The sequence below is a fragment of the Cervus elaphus genome, chromosome 21 (assembly GCF_910594005.1).
Source record: "Cervus elaphus chromosome 21, mCerEla1.1, whole genome shotgun sequence".
NCBI classification, from domain to species: domain Eukaryota; kingdom Metazoa; phylum Chordata; class Mammalia; order Artiodactyla; family Cervidae; genus Cervus; species Cervus elaphus.
Window position 1 is genome coordinate 53,410,351 of NC_057835.1, and position 17,088 is coordinate 53,427,438.

Consider the following 17,088-nt stretch of genomic DNA (forward strand, 5'->3'; position numbering starts at 1 on the left):
TTTTTCCCCTGCTTTATACACAAGAGATTAAATGATATTGTTTCTATAATTTCAGTTATTTTAAAGTGTAGAAACAGGAGCATTTAATGGTAGCTTTATAATATTATAAACAATTAAAATTAGGTTTAATAGCATTTTAAATTTAATAGCTATATTTTTATCAATATATTTGAGTACATGTAGCATTTAGACAGAATTGTTAGTATTTCACACAGGTAATTGGAATAAGTTTCAAGTCAAATGATTAATTTTTTAAAAATTCATGTTCTTAAATGATGACATTGCCCTCATTGATTCTGTTAGCTGTGTTGGTTGTTTCCTTCATGTTTTACAACAGTGTGAGTGACTCTGCAAATTTAACATGCCACTAACATCATTCAGTCTATGTATTGCATTTAAAAAAAAAAAGAAATCACATTTTAAGTCTTAACAACCTAAGCCATTTTTAGAACAAGAGTAGAGAAACCATCAACCTTTTTTATATTCCCAGTATGTTAAATATCTTCATTTTAAAGCCATCATTACTTCTAGTTAACCTCAAGAGAAGTCTAAGATATATAATCACATTGCTTTACTCTTTATATGAAAAATGTTTTTATTAAAAATGGATCTAAGAGAATTATTCTGATTTATTGTGCAATTATGCTGTTTATCTCAAAGTACCTACAAATACCAAACTAATATTTTGAAGATATTGAGACAAAAATATGCTAAACTACTGAATAAATGAGAGATGGTATATCTTTGGAAATAATAAAGCATGAGAAAAATTGACTGGATTCTTGATTCAGTCCCCTAATCTATATCTTCCATTATTTACTTTCTCTTTCATCTTTACAGAGCAGCAAGAATATTTTTAAGACTCAAAACCACTCATGTCATCTCTTTGCTGAAAACTCATTAATAACTTTCCATTGCTCTGAATGCATCCCATAGTCTTGTCAAAAAGGTCCTGTAAGGTCTTGGCAGTTGCATACAGATTTTTCGTTTTTCCAGCTTGGGGAATTTTGAAGAATGCCCATTTCCTCTGGTGAAAAAAAACAAGTGTATGTACTCAAAACAGTTTTCATTTCCTCATATAGTTAATACTTAACTATTCACCCTTCAGGTTTCTAGTCCATCATCACTTTCTCAAATAATCCTTGTTTTTGAATTCTCTAACTATTTCAAAGCCACAAACATACATTATCAGCACTAAACACTCCTTCTTCAAGGTACCTCACAGAAATTTAATTTTATATGTTTTTTTGTTATTTATTTAGAACCTTAATCTCTGCTATATACAGAATTCTTAGTAGGCAGTATCATGCTGACTTAAATAACCACTGTAGCATGAAAGACTAACACAGTTCCTCCTGGTATTTTAGTATATCTCAAAGAACATTTTTTGAATAGATGACCAAATGAATGATCTTTAAACTTCAAAGAAAGTTTATACAAATAACCAATATCACCCCACGTGTATCTTGAGTATGTTCTATTGAATGTTTTATGTTCTGTGGTTCTATTGAATAACTTATATGAGCCCTGCCCTTTCTGTGACATAAGAGACAAAAATACTACAGACAACACTAATCAAATGGGCAAGGCTGGTGACCAGGATAGACTGATGCTGAAAGAATAAAGCTTCTGTCATTGCCAGGATATGTATCAAGGCACTTTGCCCAGAGACCAGGCAATATTATGTAGCAGAGACAGCACAGCACTATGTATCAAAATCTCATGGTTTGTTTGAATTCTGCCTTTACTTGTTCTAACTCTGATCCAAAATGAACTTTTTATTTAGGCAATGCATTCTACTGTAAGATAAAACTGTATTGGTTTTTATAAATATTATAGTAAATCCAGGTTGAATCATAATACAAATGTTATGTCATTCAAATAGGTCACCTAGCCAAAATGTTGCATATCTAACGTGCTAAAAGCAAACTTATTTTCTTGTCAATTACTGATTCTATGATAGTCTCTTTAGTAATGAAGAGATCAAACAAGCGTACTTAACTAAGAACTTGGTACAGGAATTGGCAAGAGCATTGGTCTGAATGCTGGACGATCTCGGTTCCCATGCTTGTTTTCGTGCATGTCAATCATACTTTTGGGTTTAAGTTCTTTTTCTATAAAATAAGACTTTCCCTGGGGTGAACTGTTCTATGAATTACTCTGCATTTCATGTGGCAAGAATTTGGGGTGATGTCTCTCTTCTATGTGCCTAGATTACTTCTTAAAGGAGACCATGCAGACAAATTGAGTTGTTTGCTGTGGAGTTTGGGGGACACAGTGTATTATTAAGACCTTGGCTGAAATATTTAAATATCTGTTGCAAACCAAGAAGGCTACATTTGGGAAGAAATTGCATTTCTACAGAGGATAAATAAATGGGGAATGTTTCCTTGACCATATGCAAGACTTTTGTGAGGGTATTATGGCCTGGAATTATCTTAGATCCTGCCCAAGAGGTCTACCTGTAAGGATAAAGAAATACTGTTGGAAAGGGAGTAGAAGCATACCATTCTAAACACATGGTGTTCTTGGGTTGGTTATTTCTCTCTCTCGGTTCTCTCATTGCAATAAAAATGTGGAACATCTTCTGGAACATCTTCGGACTAAAGAGTTTAAAACAACAGACAAGTTACAGCTCAGTTACAGCTCAAGCAGATATATCGTTACTAAACAGACGCTCCCAAGACATGGGAACAGACCGATCTCAAAGAAGTCATCCTTGCCACTATTCCCTCTTAGATTCCCCACTTTTATATTTCCTGTCTCCTCCGTTTGGTTGTGTCCTCTGCAATATAGGACTTGTACTTACCACCAGTCAAGAAAGGGAATGAAAATGGATGTATGCTGAAGGCCAATTGACAGTTGCAAGTTACATAACAACAGACTCTTGTTATGTATGTCTTCCCATTATTCAGTCTATTATAATCAGATGTATATATGTATAGAATACTTATGAACCCTTAATTGCCTCCTCGCTGCCTATGGTTAAGTGGTTAACCCCATGGTTAGTAACCCCGTGGTTAGTTTGTTTCCACTGTGTGCCTAGGGTTGATGTGCAGGAGCTGGAAAAATCTCTGAGGTTATATCTATTATATCTGTTAGCTCCTCTGGGTGTGTCTGGGATGAGATTTAGAGATTAGCTTGCATCCTTTTTGGCTAGGCCACCTTTGGTTGCTCATGCCTAATTTCCTACCTAATAGTAGGGTGGAGAAAATAAGTAGCCAGCCGGAGAAACAATTCACCCACAACAGGGGAACTGTTTTGGGTACTTCTGAGGGTCCTGTGAAAAGATTTATAATCAAGATGAATCATCTTTTTTAAATTATCTGCCAAAGCCTTTGGAAACCAGTACCAAATCAGTGTGAGGCAAATAATATTCATGTGCCCTGATGTCTTTTATTTCCAAATCTAGGATGAATCATAGGGAACTCAGTAAGTAGGGATAGATGAAAAGAAATTCTAGAGGGGACAATGGGAAAGGAAAGCTGACTTCACTCCCTCACCTCTGCCCCATCTGCCACAAGCCTTAGCTAAGGGGAGCAAAGAATCTTAACCCGAATGAAATCAATTTTTTGTTTGTGATTAACTAGGACTTTTTTTTTATACAGTTCACGAGGTTCTTATAGTACGTATAATGCAGTGGTTTGCCATTCCCTTCTCCAGTGGATCAGATCACATTTTGTTAGAACTCTCCACTATGACCCGTCCATCTTGGGTGGTTCTACATGGCAGGGCTCATAGCTTCATTGAGTTACACAGGCCCCTTCACCATGACAAGAAAAACATCTATCTTTGTTGCATCAACTACACCAAAGCCTTTGACTGTGTAGATCATTAAACTGCAGAAAGCTCTTAAAAAGATTGGAATACCAGACCATCATATATATCTCTTGAGAAACCTGTACATGCCTTAGGAAGCAACAGTTAGAACCCTGTATGGAATAACTGATTGGTTCAAGATAGAGAAAGGAGTATGACAAGGCTGCCTGCTGTCACCCTGTTTGTTTAACCCATATGCTGAACACATCATGAGAAATGTTGGGCCGGATGAGTTACAAGCTGGAATTAAGATAGGCGGAGGAAGCACCAACAATCTCAGATATGTGGATGATATCACTCTAATGGCAGAAAATGCAGAGGCACTAAAGAACCTTTTGATGAGGGTGAAGGATGAGAGTGAAAGAACCAGCTTAAAACTAAAGATTAAGAAAACTAAGATCATGGCATCCAGCCCCATTACTTCATGGCAAATAAAAGGGGAAAGGGTGGAAGTAGAGACAGGTTTCCTCTTCTTGGGCTCTAAAATCACTGCAGATGGTGAAAATAGCCATGAAATAAGAAGATGATTGCTTCTTGGAAGGAAAACAATGATAAACCTAGACAGTGTCTTGAAAAGCAAAGACATTACTATGCCGACAGAGGTCCATGTAGTCAAGGATATGGTCTTCCCAGTGGTCATGTACGGTCATAAAAAAGGCAGAGCAACAAAGAATTGATGCTTTTGAACTGTGGTGCTGGAGAAGACTCCTGAAGTCCTTTGGACAGCAAGATGATCAAATCAGTCAATCTTTAGGGTAATCAACCCTGAATACTCATAGGAAGGACTGATGCTGAAGCTTCAGTATTTTGGTCATCTGCTACTAACAGCCAACTCATTGGACAAGTCTTCAATGCTATGAAAAATTGAGGGCAGAAGGATAAGAGGGCATCAGAGGATGAGATGGCTGAATGACATCACTGATACAATGAACATGAACTTGGGCAGACTTTGGGAGATGGTGAGGGACAGGGAGGCCTGGGGCATTGCAGCCCATGGGGTCACAAAGAGTTGGCCATGATTGGGTGATTGACTGACAACATCCACGACTAGACACACTGATAGATAAATTTATATTTTTGAATTAAAAACGAGTGTTTTTTTTCTTATTCTGAGTATGAACTGAAATGTTTCTCCCTGAGATTTTATCTAGACACAGAAATAAAGAGCTCACAGAACTTGTTTGAGTATGTTATATACCAGTTACACTACAAATATATGATAGTGTAACATTTCATTTCTGAAGCAATACTCAACCTTGGTGTTACCACTGAGAAGACAAAGAGTGGAAATAATTTGTGGTTCTGGGTTGAAAGCTGTAGGACATTTTCACCAGAGGTTAAAATTGACATATTAAGGGAAGACATTGTGTGTTCTGGCAAGAAAATTATAGTAGTATATCTCATAGTCTATACTGGACCACTAGTTCGTTCTAATTACTCAACAAACTTAAAAAAATAGAGAGGGCATCGTGAAAATAAATATCATACTTACTGTAGTGTATGATGAAAATTAAGTTATCTTTTACGAGCAATATATTTATGCTTTTAACTTTTGAATTATGGCGCTAAGTGGATAAAGAGTGGGGCAGAATGAAGCTAATGCTATTTAATGCATACAATTTAATAAGAAAATTGTTCTTAGTACCAAAGCATATTGGCCATTCTATGCCCATTATGGAATAAAATAGAATGCTGCCTATCTCTATTTATTACACTTACAGAGTGTTAGCTATTTCATCAAACAATAATTGGTCATTATAGAGCTAGATATTTCCCCAGACATTTGATTTGAATTGAAGGAATTCCCAGAGTGGCTCAAGACAACAGCATAAATCTTGAGAAATTTTGTTGTACAAATAGGCTAGTAACCTATTGACTGGCCTAAACCACATTAGGATAAGACAAATTTTATAGCTTCAATTTTTTTATAAAACAATGGGCTTTATCTTATGTTTTATCACTAAGCATTGGTGGTCATATAATCTCTCTGTTAACATACTCCATTGGCTAAAAATAGACTTGTGGAGAATCTATGGCCCTTATTGGGAAATGAGAACCGCAGGTCCAAATGTCCAAACGTAACATTAGTAGAAACTTTCCAAATTGAAGAAAAGTATGATTTATAAAATAGAAGGTTCTGAGCCACCTACAATATGAGAAGTTGATATGTCTATTCAACCAGTCACTGATGTCATTGCATTTATAATATTGTGTATACATGTATCATATGAATATGTAGCAAAATATGTTTACATTGCTTGATAGTCATAGGGAATATGTTACGAAAGATGTGTTGCTGAGTATATTATTGTAGTTGCTCTATTATTTCTTTCTAATTAAAGTTTCCTAGATTTGTGATGTATTTGTATTTAAATTGCATTTCCACAAACATTTTCAATAACTTTTGAATGTCAATGACAGAAATTTATTATATTCTTTCCTATTATTTATTTGGTACAAACTACATTAAGGAAATAAAAACAAAGCTGAGACCTATCATGAATATGCACAAAGTGACTCAACATTTCCCATTATAGACCTTAAGAACAATGTTTCTTTTGTTTTACTCCATCATCTAATCAATGAAAAGAAAATCTTAGTTATTTTACTCTGAGCTCTGATTGGAGTATAGGTTTTTATTTACATCATTGCTGTTTCAACCAATAATTATAAAATAATCATGATAGCGCATCCTTCCATCCTTCCTTGCTCAGTCGTGTCTGACTCTGTGATCCCATGGCCTGTAGCCTGCCAGGCTCCTCTGTCTGTGTTGCCATTTGCCATTTCCTACTCTAGGGGATCTTCCCTGCTCAGAGATCAAACCCACCTCTCTTGCGTGTCCTGCACTCTCAGTGTATTCTTTACCACTAGCGCCACCTGGAAGCCCAGTCATGATAGCATTTATATTTATATATGTGATTAAAAATTTTTATGAACTTAACATTTTTTTTAATCTCTATTAGTGTAATGTGCATTTGGTTTCACAACATTTGTCCTGTTATCTTTATTCAGTAATATTAACAGTTGATTTAATCGCATTTCTCTTAATGATTTATATCTGAACATCTCATTTTTGTTTTCAACAGCTGAAGATGCATGTGGAGGAACAATGAGAGGATCTAGTGGCATCATATCAAGCCCTAGTTTTCCTAATGAGTACCATAACAATGCTGATTGCACTTGGACCATTGTAGCAGAACCTGGGGATACAATTTCACTCATATTTACTGATTTCCAAATGGAAGAAAAGTATGATTACTTAGAAATAGAAGGTTCTGAGCCACCTACAATATGGTAAGTAGACAATCTCTATCAACTTAGCATTGATGTAATTGCCTGAGGCAAAATTGGGGTTGAAAAACAACTATATTTGGGCCTTTAAAGAATTAGAAATCTTAAAAAATTAACAGATGCAGGAAAATTATAGGGAGTGATTATCAGAGCTGAGGAAATTTTGAAGATTGGGTACTGATATATAGAGTGGAATTTTGAAAGATGAAGCATCTCACCAACTATTTTTTTATCACTCAATCAATGAAAAATAATTTGATTTTATCAAAACTTATAAAAGGAAATGAGTCATTCCTACAGTTTTCTGTTCCTTAGTGTGTCAGTTCATATTTGGCATTTCTTTTCAAATTAATTGAATAGTCTTGGAAATAATTTGCCTTTGGTTTTGTAAGTAGATCTTTTATATACCCTATTATTTGAAGGCAAAAATTAAACACTATGATATGGGTGAATATGATCTGATCTGTTTCTTTAGAAACTCAATCCATGGTCTCATGAAGTTGCAGAGTTTTCAAAACATAATTTTAGGTTATAATATTTTTTAAAAGAAAATACATCTTTATGCTGTTTTAAAAATTTTAATGCACTGTTATCATTGAAGTGTAAAGTAAAATCAATAATTGAGTGAAGAATGGTGGAATTAGTGAAATGAAGTCATAGGTAAAATCTAGACTAAAAGGGTCTTTTAAGAAATGTAAAAATTTGATATGAATACTGAGAATTTATTGAAGGATTTTTATCAAAATCAATTAAGAGGTTTGCATTTTCAAATGATGATTCTTACTGAAGTATAGAGATTGATTTGAAGTGAGGCTAGATTAGCTATAAGAAAACCTCTTAAGAGGTGATTGCTGTAATTCAAGAAAAAAATCATGATAGCTTGTATTAGGATGATATTGATGGTGAAGAAGTAGAATGCATTGATAGATATTTAGGAGGTATAGTGATAAAGGCCTCTGTAATGAAAAATGCTAAAGAAGGTGGTGTTCTAATAAAACATCATTTTCTGGCTTGCATAAATTGATGAAGGCCAGAGATATACTCACTGAGTTGGAAAATGTTGAAGGAAGGTCAAGTTTTGAATAGGAATGCTATGATTATTGAGAGTTGTTTTAGATATAAGTAGTTTGAAGTCTCTTTGAGACATATTAAAGCCGTCTGATAGACAGTATCTATTTATATGATTCAATAGCTGTGAGTAAGAAGCACAACTGATATGTATTTGATATTGATGGTAATAAAACAAAAAGACATTGATAGAAGTCTAAAACAGAGAGATAGGAGGAAATACAAGGGATAAAGCAAGAGAAGTATGAAGAAGAAAGAATAAGACAACATTGCAGATTGCCATTTAAAGGGCACTAGGTAAATGTGTGTGTGTTTCTTTTGTGACCCCATGGATTGGAGCCCACCAGGCTCCTCTGTGTATGGGATTTTCCAGGCAAGAATACCGAAGTGGGTAGCTATTTCCTTCTCCAGGGGATTTTCCTGACTCAGGGATCAAACCCAGGTCTCCTGCATTGCAGGTGGATTCTTAACCGCTGAGCCACCACAGAGGCCCATATGTGATATGCAAACATATAAATCAGATATACACACACATGTACACATTAGTGTGTGTATATATATACACACACATATATGGTATATTATCTTTCATATGTTTGGAATATATACATTATATATATGTATATGCTAATGGCTTCCCTGGTGGCTCAGCAGTAAATAATCCGTCTGCCAATGCAGGAGACATGGGTTCATTCCCTGGGTCGGGAAGATCCCCTAGAGAAGGAAATGGCAACCCACTCCAGTATTTCCACCTGGAAAATCCCATGGTCAGAGGAGCTTGGTGGACTCTGGTCCATGGAGTTGCAAAAGAGTTGGACATGACTTAGCGACTAAACAACGACAGACAAATATATGCTAATAATTCCAAATTTAACAGTATTTCTCATTTGGTGTTTTATTTTTTTTTGTAATAGCTACATCAGAATTACCTTCAGTGTTTGTTAAAGTGCAAATTTATAAGCTCCTGCACAAATGTATTGATTTATATGCTATAGACATGAAATCAGTAGTCTGTAAACTAGATTATTCCACTCATTGCTATGGCAAATAAAACAGTAAGTTTGGTTTTATCAATATTGTAACTTGGTCAATATAACTGTCCTATAAGCCATCCTACAAGACCTAAAATATTTCTTACACTCAAAAAACTGAAAGTCAAATTAACATGGTATATGAAACTAATCAGACTAATTATGTAATACATACATTTATGTATATGGTATGGATTTACATAATGGATAGCAATAAGATTGTGTTAGTGAATCAACAATTATCCAAATAAATAAGATAAATTAATTAGAAGTAACTGACTGTAATTTCATTCTACAAAATAAATATTACATATACTAATCCTATCAAACAGGTATTTCTCTTTACCACCTTATTTATGACAATTATGAGACTAAAATGTACAATGAAGAAGCTGTGGTTCTGCATATTATTGCTTATTCACAGCAGTAAAATAATTTGATTAACTATGTATTATGGTTCTATAATTTTGAATTAACATTCATTGCTGTGATAAGAGAATTTAACATAAGATCTACCTTCTTAGCAAAATTTTAAGTGTATAATACAGTGTTCTTAACCATAGGCACAATATTGAACAGCAGATCTGTAGAACAGAACTTACCTGTTTTATATAACTAAAACTTTAATTCTAGTGGATAGCAAATCTCCATTTCCTTTCCCCCCAGCCACTGGCAAATACCATTACACTCTCAGTTTCTGTAACTATGTAAGATATCTCATATAACCAAAATCATGCAGTGTTTTTCCTTCTGTGGCTGGCTTATTTCACTTAATGTAATGTCCTCAAGTTTCATCCATGTTGTTGATTATAGCAGGATTCTTATTTCCTAAGGTTGAATGTTATTTTTTTTTTTATATGTGTATGCTACATTTTTCTTACCCATTCTTCCAACATGGTTGCCTCTCTCTAGACGAATAGAGTACTCATAAAATGGTAAGAGCCAGAGGGATTTTAAGGATCCAGCTGTCCAGGGTTCTTCTGTGAAGGCAATATGTTTTGAGGCTTACTGTGTATCTTGAAAATTCAGGATGAAAACTGAGATCTTCTAATAGTTACTGCAGTGTGCTTTTTGACAAAAGTAATTCTTGTTATGCATACAACCAGGGCTTTCTCAAAAATATATGCCATCTATCAGTAAAACATTTTGAAAGCCTGAAACTCTGACATATGAGTAGCACCATATGGATTAATGCTTTTAAACACCTAAAGTTCCTATTAGATATTTAGTTGATACCTAAATATGAGTTTGCATAAAACAAAACTTCTTATAGATATCTAAGAATCACTGATATGGTTAATTTATCATTTTTAGTACTTCTAAATGTATTTTTTTCTACCTTAAGGAACACCTGTTTGACAGTGCACCTAGAAGAGGTAACACTGTACATGCCTTGCTCATCCACCAAAATAAGAATTACATAATAGATGAAACCAGAATTAACACAAATAACTGAGAACTACTGAGAGAAGCATTTTGAAAGTTTTCTAAAAAGACCACTTCAATTTAAGTACATGATATTTCCTCTCTGACTTCTTTTTCGTAGTACTCTTAAAAAAAATTGGAGTATAATTGCTTTACAGTGTTGTATTGCTTTCTTCTATACAGCAAAGTGAATCATTTATATATATATGTATCCCCTCTTTTTTAGGTTTACTTCACATTTAGGTTACAAAAGAGCACTGAGGAGAGTTCCCTGTGCTATAAAGTAGGTTTCCTTAGTTATCTATTCTGTGCATGATAGTGTATATATGTCGACCTCTGTCTCCCAATTCATTCCACCCACTCTTCCCCGCTTGGTATCCATAAGTTTTATCTCTACATGTTTGTCTTTATTTCTTCTTTGAAAATAAGTTCATCTGTACCATTTTTCTATATTCCACATAAAAGTGATATATAATATGATTTTTTTTTCTCTTTCTGATTTACTTCACTCTGTATGTCAGTCTCAAGGTCTAGTCACCCCTCTGCAAATGGCATTGCTGTGTTCCTCTTTTATGGCTTAGTAATATTCTACTGAACCACCTCAGTTATGGTGAATATATGTGTAAATATATATATATATATATATATAAACATTATAAACATGGGTTATCTTAAGTGACTTGGGTGTAGCCCTGCTAGACACTGAGGGCTGGATGAAATGAGTTGGTCTGAAAGTGAGTGAAAGTCGCTCAGTCGTGTCCGACTCATAGACTATACTAGGAATTCTCCAGGCCAGAATACTGGAGTGGGTAGCCTTTCCCTTCTCCGTGGGATCTTTCCAACCCAGGGATCGAACCCAGGTCTCCCGCATTGCAGGCAGATCTTTTACCAGCTGAGCTACAATGGAAGCATATATACATATACACACACATTGAATAAAGTACGGAAAACCACTAGGTCATTCAGGAGTGACCTAAATCAAGAAAGAAGAGAAACAAAAGGCAAAGAAGAAAAGGAAAGATATATCTATCTGAATGCAGAGTTCCAAAGAATAGCAAGGAGAGATAATAAAGCCTTCCTAAGTGAAGAATGCAAAGAAATAGAGGAAAACAATAGAATGGGAAAGACTAGAGATCTTTTCAAGAAAATTAGAGATACCAAGGGAACATTTCATGCAAAGATGGGCACAATAAAGGACAGAAATGGTATGGACCTAACAGAAGCAGAAGATATTAAGAAGAGGTGGCAAGAATACCCAAGAACTATACAAAAAAGATCATAATGACCTAGATAACCATGATAGTGTGACCACTCACCTAGAGTCAACATCCTGGAGTGCAAAGTCAGGTGGGTCTTAGGAAGCATCACTACGAACAAAGCTGGTGGAAGTGATAGAATTCCAGTTGAGCTATTTCAAATCCTAAAAGATGATGCTGTGAAGCTGCTGCACTCAGTACTGCAGCAAATTTACAAAGCTCAGCAGTGGCCACAACTGGAAAAGTTCATTTTTTTTTTTTTTGAGGTGCACTGTTTTATTTCTTTTTTTTTTTCTTAATTTATTTTTTTTCTATTTATTTATTTATTTTTTTATTAGTTGGAGGCTAATTACTTCACAACATTTCAGTGGGTTTTGTCATACATTGATATGAATCAGCCATAGATTTACACGTATTCCCCATCCCGATCCCCCCTCCCACCTCCCTCTCCACCCGATTCCTCTGGGTCTTCCCAGTGCACCAGGCCCGAGCACTTGTCTCATGCATCCCACCTGGGCTGGTGATCTGTTTCACCATAGATAGTATACATGCTGTTCTTTTGAAACATCCCACCCTCACCTTCTCCCACAGAGTTCAAAAGTCTGTTCTGTATTTCTGTGTCTCTTTTTCTGTTTTGCATATAGGGTTATCATTACCATCTTTCTAAATTCCATATATATGTGTTAGTATGCTGTAATGTTCTTTATCTTTCTGGCTTACTTCACTCTGTATAATGGGCTCCAGTTTCATCCATCTCATTAGGACTGATTCAAATGAATTCTTTTTAATGGCTGAGTAATATTCCATGGTGTATATGTACCACAGCTTCCTTATCCATTCGTCTGCTGATGGGCATCTAGGTTGCTTCCATGTCCTGGCTATTATAAACAGTGCTGCGATGAACATTGGGGTGCACGTGTCTCTTTCAGATCTGGTTTCTTCAGTGTGTATGCCCAGAAGTGGGATTGCTGGGTCATATGGCAGTTCTATTTCCAGTTTTTTAAGAAATCTCCACACTGTTCTCCATAGTGGCTGTACTAGTTTGCATTCCCACCAACAATGTAAGAGGGTTCCCTTTTCTCCACACCCTCTCCAGCATTTATTGCTTGTAGACTTTTGGATAGCAGCCATCCTGACTGGCGTGTAATGGTACCTCATTGTGGTTTTGATTTGCATTTCTCTAATAATGAGTGATGTTGACATCTTTTCATGTGTTTGTTAGCCAGCTGTATGTCTTCTTTGGAGAAATGTCTGTTTAGTTCTTTGGCCCATTTTTTGATTGGGTCATTTATTTTTCTGGAATTGAGCTACAGGAGTTGCTTGTATATTTTTGAGATTAATCCTTTGTCTGTTCAAAATAATAGCAAATGAAGAAAAAGTTCATTTTTCATTCCATTCCCAAAGAAAGGCAATGCCAGTGAATGTTCAAACTACCACACAATTGCACTCATTTCACATGCTAGCAAACTAATGCTCAAAATCCTTCAAGCTCAGCTTCAACAGTACGTGAACTGAGAACTCCCAGATGTACACGCTGGATTTAAAAAGGGCAGAGAAACCAGAGATCAATTTGCCAACGTCCCCTGGGTCTTAGAAAAAGCAAGGAAATTCCAGAAAAGCATCTACTTCTACTTCATTACTATGCCAAAGACTTTGATTGTGTGGATCACAAAAAACTAGAATATTCTTAAAGAGATGGGAATACCAGACCACCTTACCTGCCTCCTAAGTAACCTGTATGCAGGTCAGGAGGCAATAGTTAGAACCAGTCGTGGAACATAGAACTAGTTCAAAAGTGGGAAAGGAGTACATCAAGGCTGTATATGGTCACCCTGCTTATTTAACCTCTATGCAGAGTACATCATCCAAAATACTGGGCTGGATGAAGCTCAAGCTGGAGAAAAGATTGCTGCGAGAAATATCAATAACCTCAGATATGCAGATGGCACCGCCCTTATTGCAGAAAATGAAGAGAAACTAAAGGGCGTCCTAATGAGGGTGAAAGGAGAGTGAAAAAGTTGGCTTAAAACTCAACATTTAAAAAAAGCTGAGATCATGTCGTCCAGTCCCATCACTTCATGGCAAATAGATGGGGAAAAAATGGAAGCACTGACAGATTTTATTTTCTTCGGCTCCAAAATAACTGTGGATGGTGACTGCAGCCAGGAAATTAAAAGATACTTACTTCTTGGAAAAAAAAAAAAAACTTTGACAAACCTAGACAGTGTATTAAAAAGCAGAGACATCATTTTGCATCAATTGTCCGTATAGTCAAAGCTGTGATTTTTCCAGTAATCATGTATGGGTATGAGAGTTGGACCATAAAGAAGGCTGAACTCTGAGGAATTGATGCTTTCAAACTGTGATACTGGAGAAGAGTCTTGATAGTCCTTTGGACAGCAAGGTGATCAAACCAGTCAATCCTAAAGGATATCGCCCTGAATATCCATTGGAAGGACTGATGCTGAAGCTGATACTCCAGTACTTTGGTCGTCTAATTCAAAGATGGCAAGAGCTGACTCCTTGGAAAAGACAGTGATGCTGGGCAAGACTGCAGGCAGGAGGAGAAGGGGGTGACAGAGGATGAGATAGTTGGATGGCACATTCAGTGGAAATGAGATTCAGCAAACTCAAGGAGATAGTGAAGGACAGGGGAGCCTGGTGTTCTGCAGTCCGTATGGTCACAAAGAATTAGACATGACTAAGCAACTGAACGATAACAACAACATATATACATATTTGTACCACATGCATACTTACCACATCTTCTTTATCCATTCTTCTGTTGATGGACATTTATATTGTTTCCATTTCCTGGCTATTGTAAATAGTGCTGCTGTGAACATTGAGGTCTGTGTATCTTTTTGAATTATGGTTTTTTCCAGGTATGTGCCCAGGAATGAAATTTCTGGGTCATATGACAGTTCTGTTTTTATTTTTCTTGAAGACCTCCATAATGTTCTCCATAGTGGCTCTACCAATTTACATTCCAGCGAACAGTGTCAGAGAGTTCCCTTTTCTCTACACCCTATACAGCATTTATTTTTTTCGTTTATTAAAAAATATATTTTGATCGTAGGAAAACTGCTTTACAGTGTTATGTTGGTTTCTGCCGTACAACAGCACTAATCAGCCATAATTAAATATGTATCACTTCCCTGTTGAGCCTCCCTCCTATTCCCCATGCTGTCTCTCTAGGTCATTACAGAGTTCCAAGCTGGACTCCCTGTGTTCTATAGCATCTTCTTACTCGCTATCTATTTTACACATGGTAGTGTATATGTATTGATTCTACTTTCTCCATTCACCCCACTCGTTCCTTCTCCCATTGTGTCCGCAAGTCATTTCTCTATATCTGCATATCTATTCCTTCTCTGCAACTTAAGTTCATCAACACCATTTTTCTCGATTCCATATATATGCATTAATACATGATAATTGTTTTTGTCTTTCTCACTTATTGTACTCTGTATCACAGGCTCTAGGTTTATCCACCTCACTAGAATTGACTCAAATTCATTCTTTTTAATGACTAAGTAATATTCCATTATATATATGTACCACATCTTCTTTATCCATTCATCTGTCCACTGAGTATTCATCCATTGACAGATGAATGTCCAGGTTCCTTTCATGTGCTAGTTATGGAGTAAAGAGTGCTGATATGAACTTTGGAGTACATGTGTCTTTTTCAATTATGGTGTTCACAAGGTATTAGTGGGATTGCTGGTCCATATGGTAGTTTTATTCCTAATTGTTTAAGGAATCTCCATACTGTTCTCTGTAGTGGCTGTCCAATTTATATTCCCATCAACAATGCAAGAGTGTTTCATTTTCTCTGCAACCTCTCCAGCATTTATTGTTTGTTGATTTTTGTGATTATTGCCATTCTGACTGGTGTGAGGTAATATCTCACTGTTCTTTTGATTTGAATTTCTCTAATAATTAGTGATGTTGAGTATCTTTTCATGTGTTTACTGGCTATCTGTATGCCTTGTTTGGAGAAGTGTCTATCTAGGTCTTCTGCCCATTTTTTGATTGGACTGTTTTTTTTTTTTTTTTTTTCTGTTCCTGAGTTGTATGAGTTGCTTATACACTGCAGATTCCAGCATCTATTTTTTGTAGATACTTTGATAATAGCCATTCTGACCAGCCTGAGGTGTTATCTCATTGTAGTTTTAGTTGCATTTCTCTAATATTTAGTGATGTTGAGCATCTTTTCATGTTGTTTCTCACCATCTGTATGGTTTCTTTGGAGAAATGTCTATTTAGATCTTCTCCCCAATTTTTGATTCAGTTTTTTTTTTTTGAGTAGAATGAGCTGTTTGTATATTTTGAATGTTAATCCCTTGTTGGTTGCTTCATTTGCAAATATATTCTCCCGTTCTGAGGGTTGCCTTTATATTTTCTTTATTTATTTTTATTTACTTATTTTTAAAAATGATTTTTATTGGAGTAGAGTTGTTTTACAATATTGTGTTAGTTTCTACTGTATAGAGAAATGAATCAGCCATGCATATACATGTATTCCCTCCCTTTTGAACGTCCTTCTCATTCAGGTCACCACAGTGCATCGCATCATTTCCTGTGCTCTTCGGTATGTTCTCACTAGTTATCTATTTTATACATAGTACTGGTGGTGTATATGCGGTGGTGTATATATCCATCACAGTCTCCCAGTTCTTCCCACTCCCCTCCCCTTTGCTATCCACACATTTATTCTCTAAGACTGTCTCTGCTTGTGCTTCTCAGATAAGATCATCTTTACCATTTATGTAAGTGATATTATACAATATTTGTTTTTCTCTTTCTGACTGACTTCTCTCTGTATGACACTCTCTAGGTCCATCCATGTCTCTAAAAATAACCTAATCTCATTACTTTTTATGGCTGAGTAATATTCCATTGTAAATATTTACTGCATCATCTTTATGCATTCTTCTATTGATGGTCATTTAGGCTGCTTCCATGTCCTGGCTGTCATAAATAGTGCTGCTGTGAGCATTGGGGTGCATCTATCTTTTTGAATTATGATTTGCTTCTGGTATATGCCCAGGAGTGGAATTTCTGGGTCATATGATAGTTCTATTTTTAGTTTCTTGAGGAACCTCCATACTGTTTTCCATGTTAGTTGTTTCGGTTTACACTCTGCTAAAGTGTAGGAGGGTTCCCTTTTCTCGATACTCACTCCAGCATTT

General features: G+C 35.8%; 1 protein-coding gene across 1 annotated transcript in view; it reads left to right on the forward strand.

Annotated features, from left to right (window-relative positions):
• The window catches only part of CSMD3 (CUB and Sushi multiple domains 3), a 1,322,573-nt gene that overhangs the window by 387,492 nt on the left and 917,993 nt on the right, over nt 1-17,088 (forward strand). Inside the window, exon 5 of the mRNA XM_043879976.1 lies at nt 6,906-7,113. Coding sequence (XP_043735911.1) covers nt 6,906-7,113 — 208 coding nt within the window. The remainder of the gene's footprint in view (nt 1-6,905; nt 7,114-17,088) is intronic.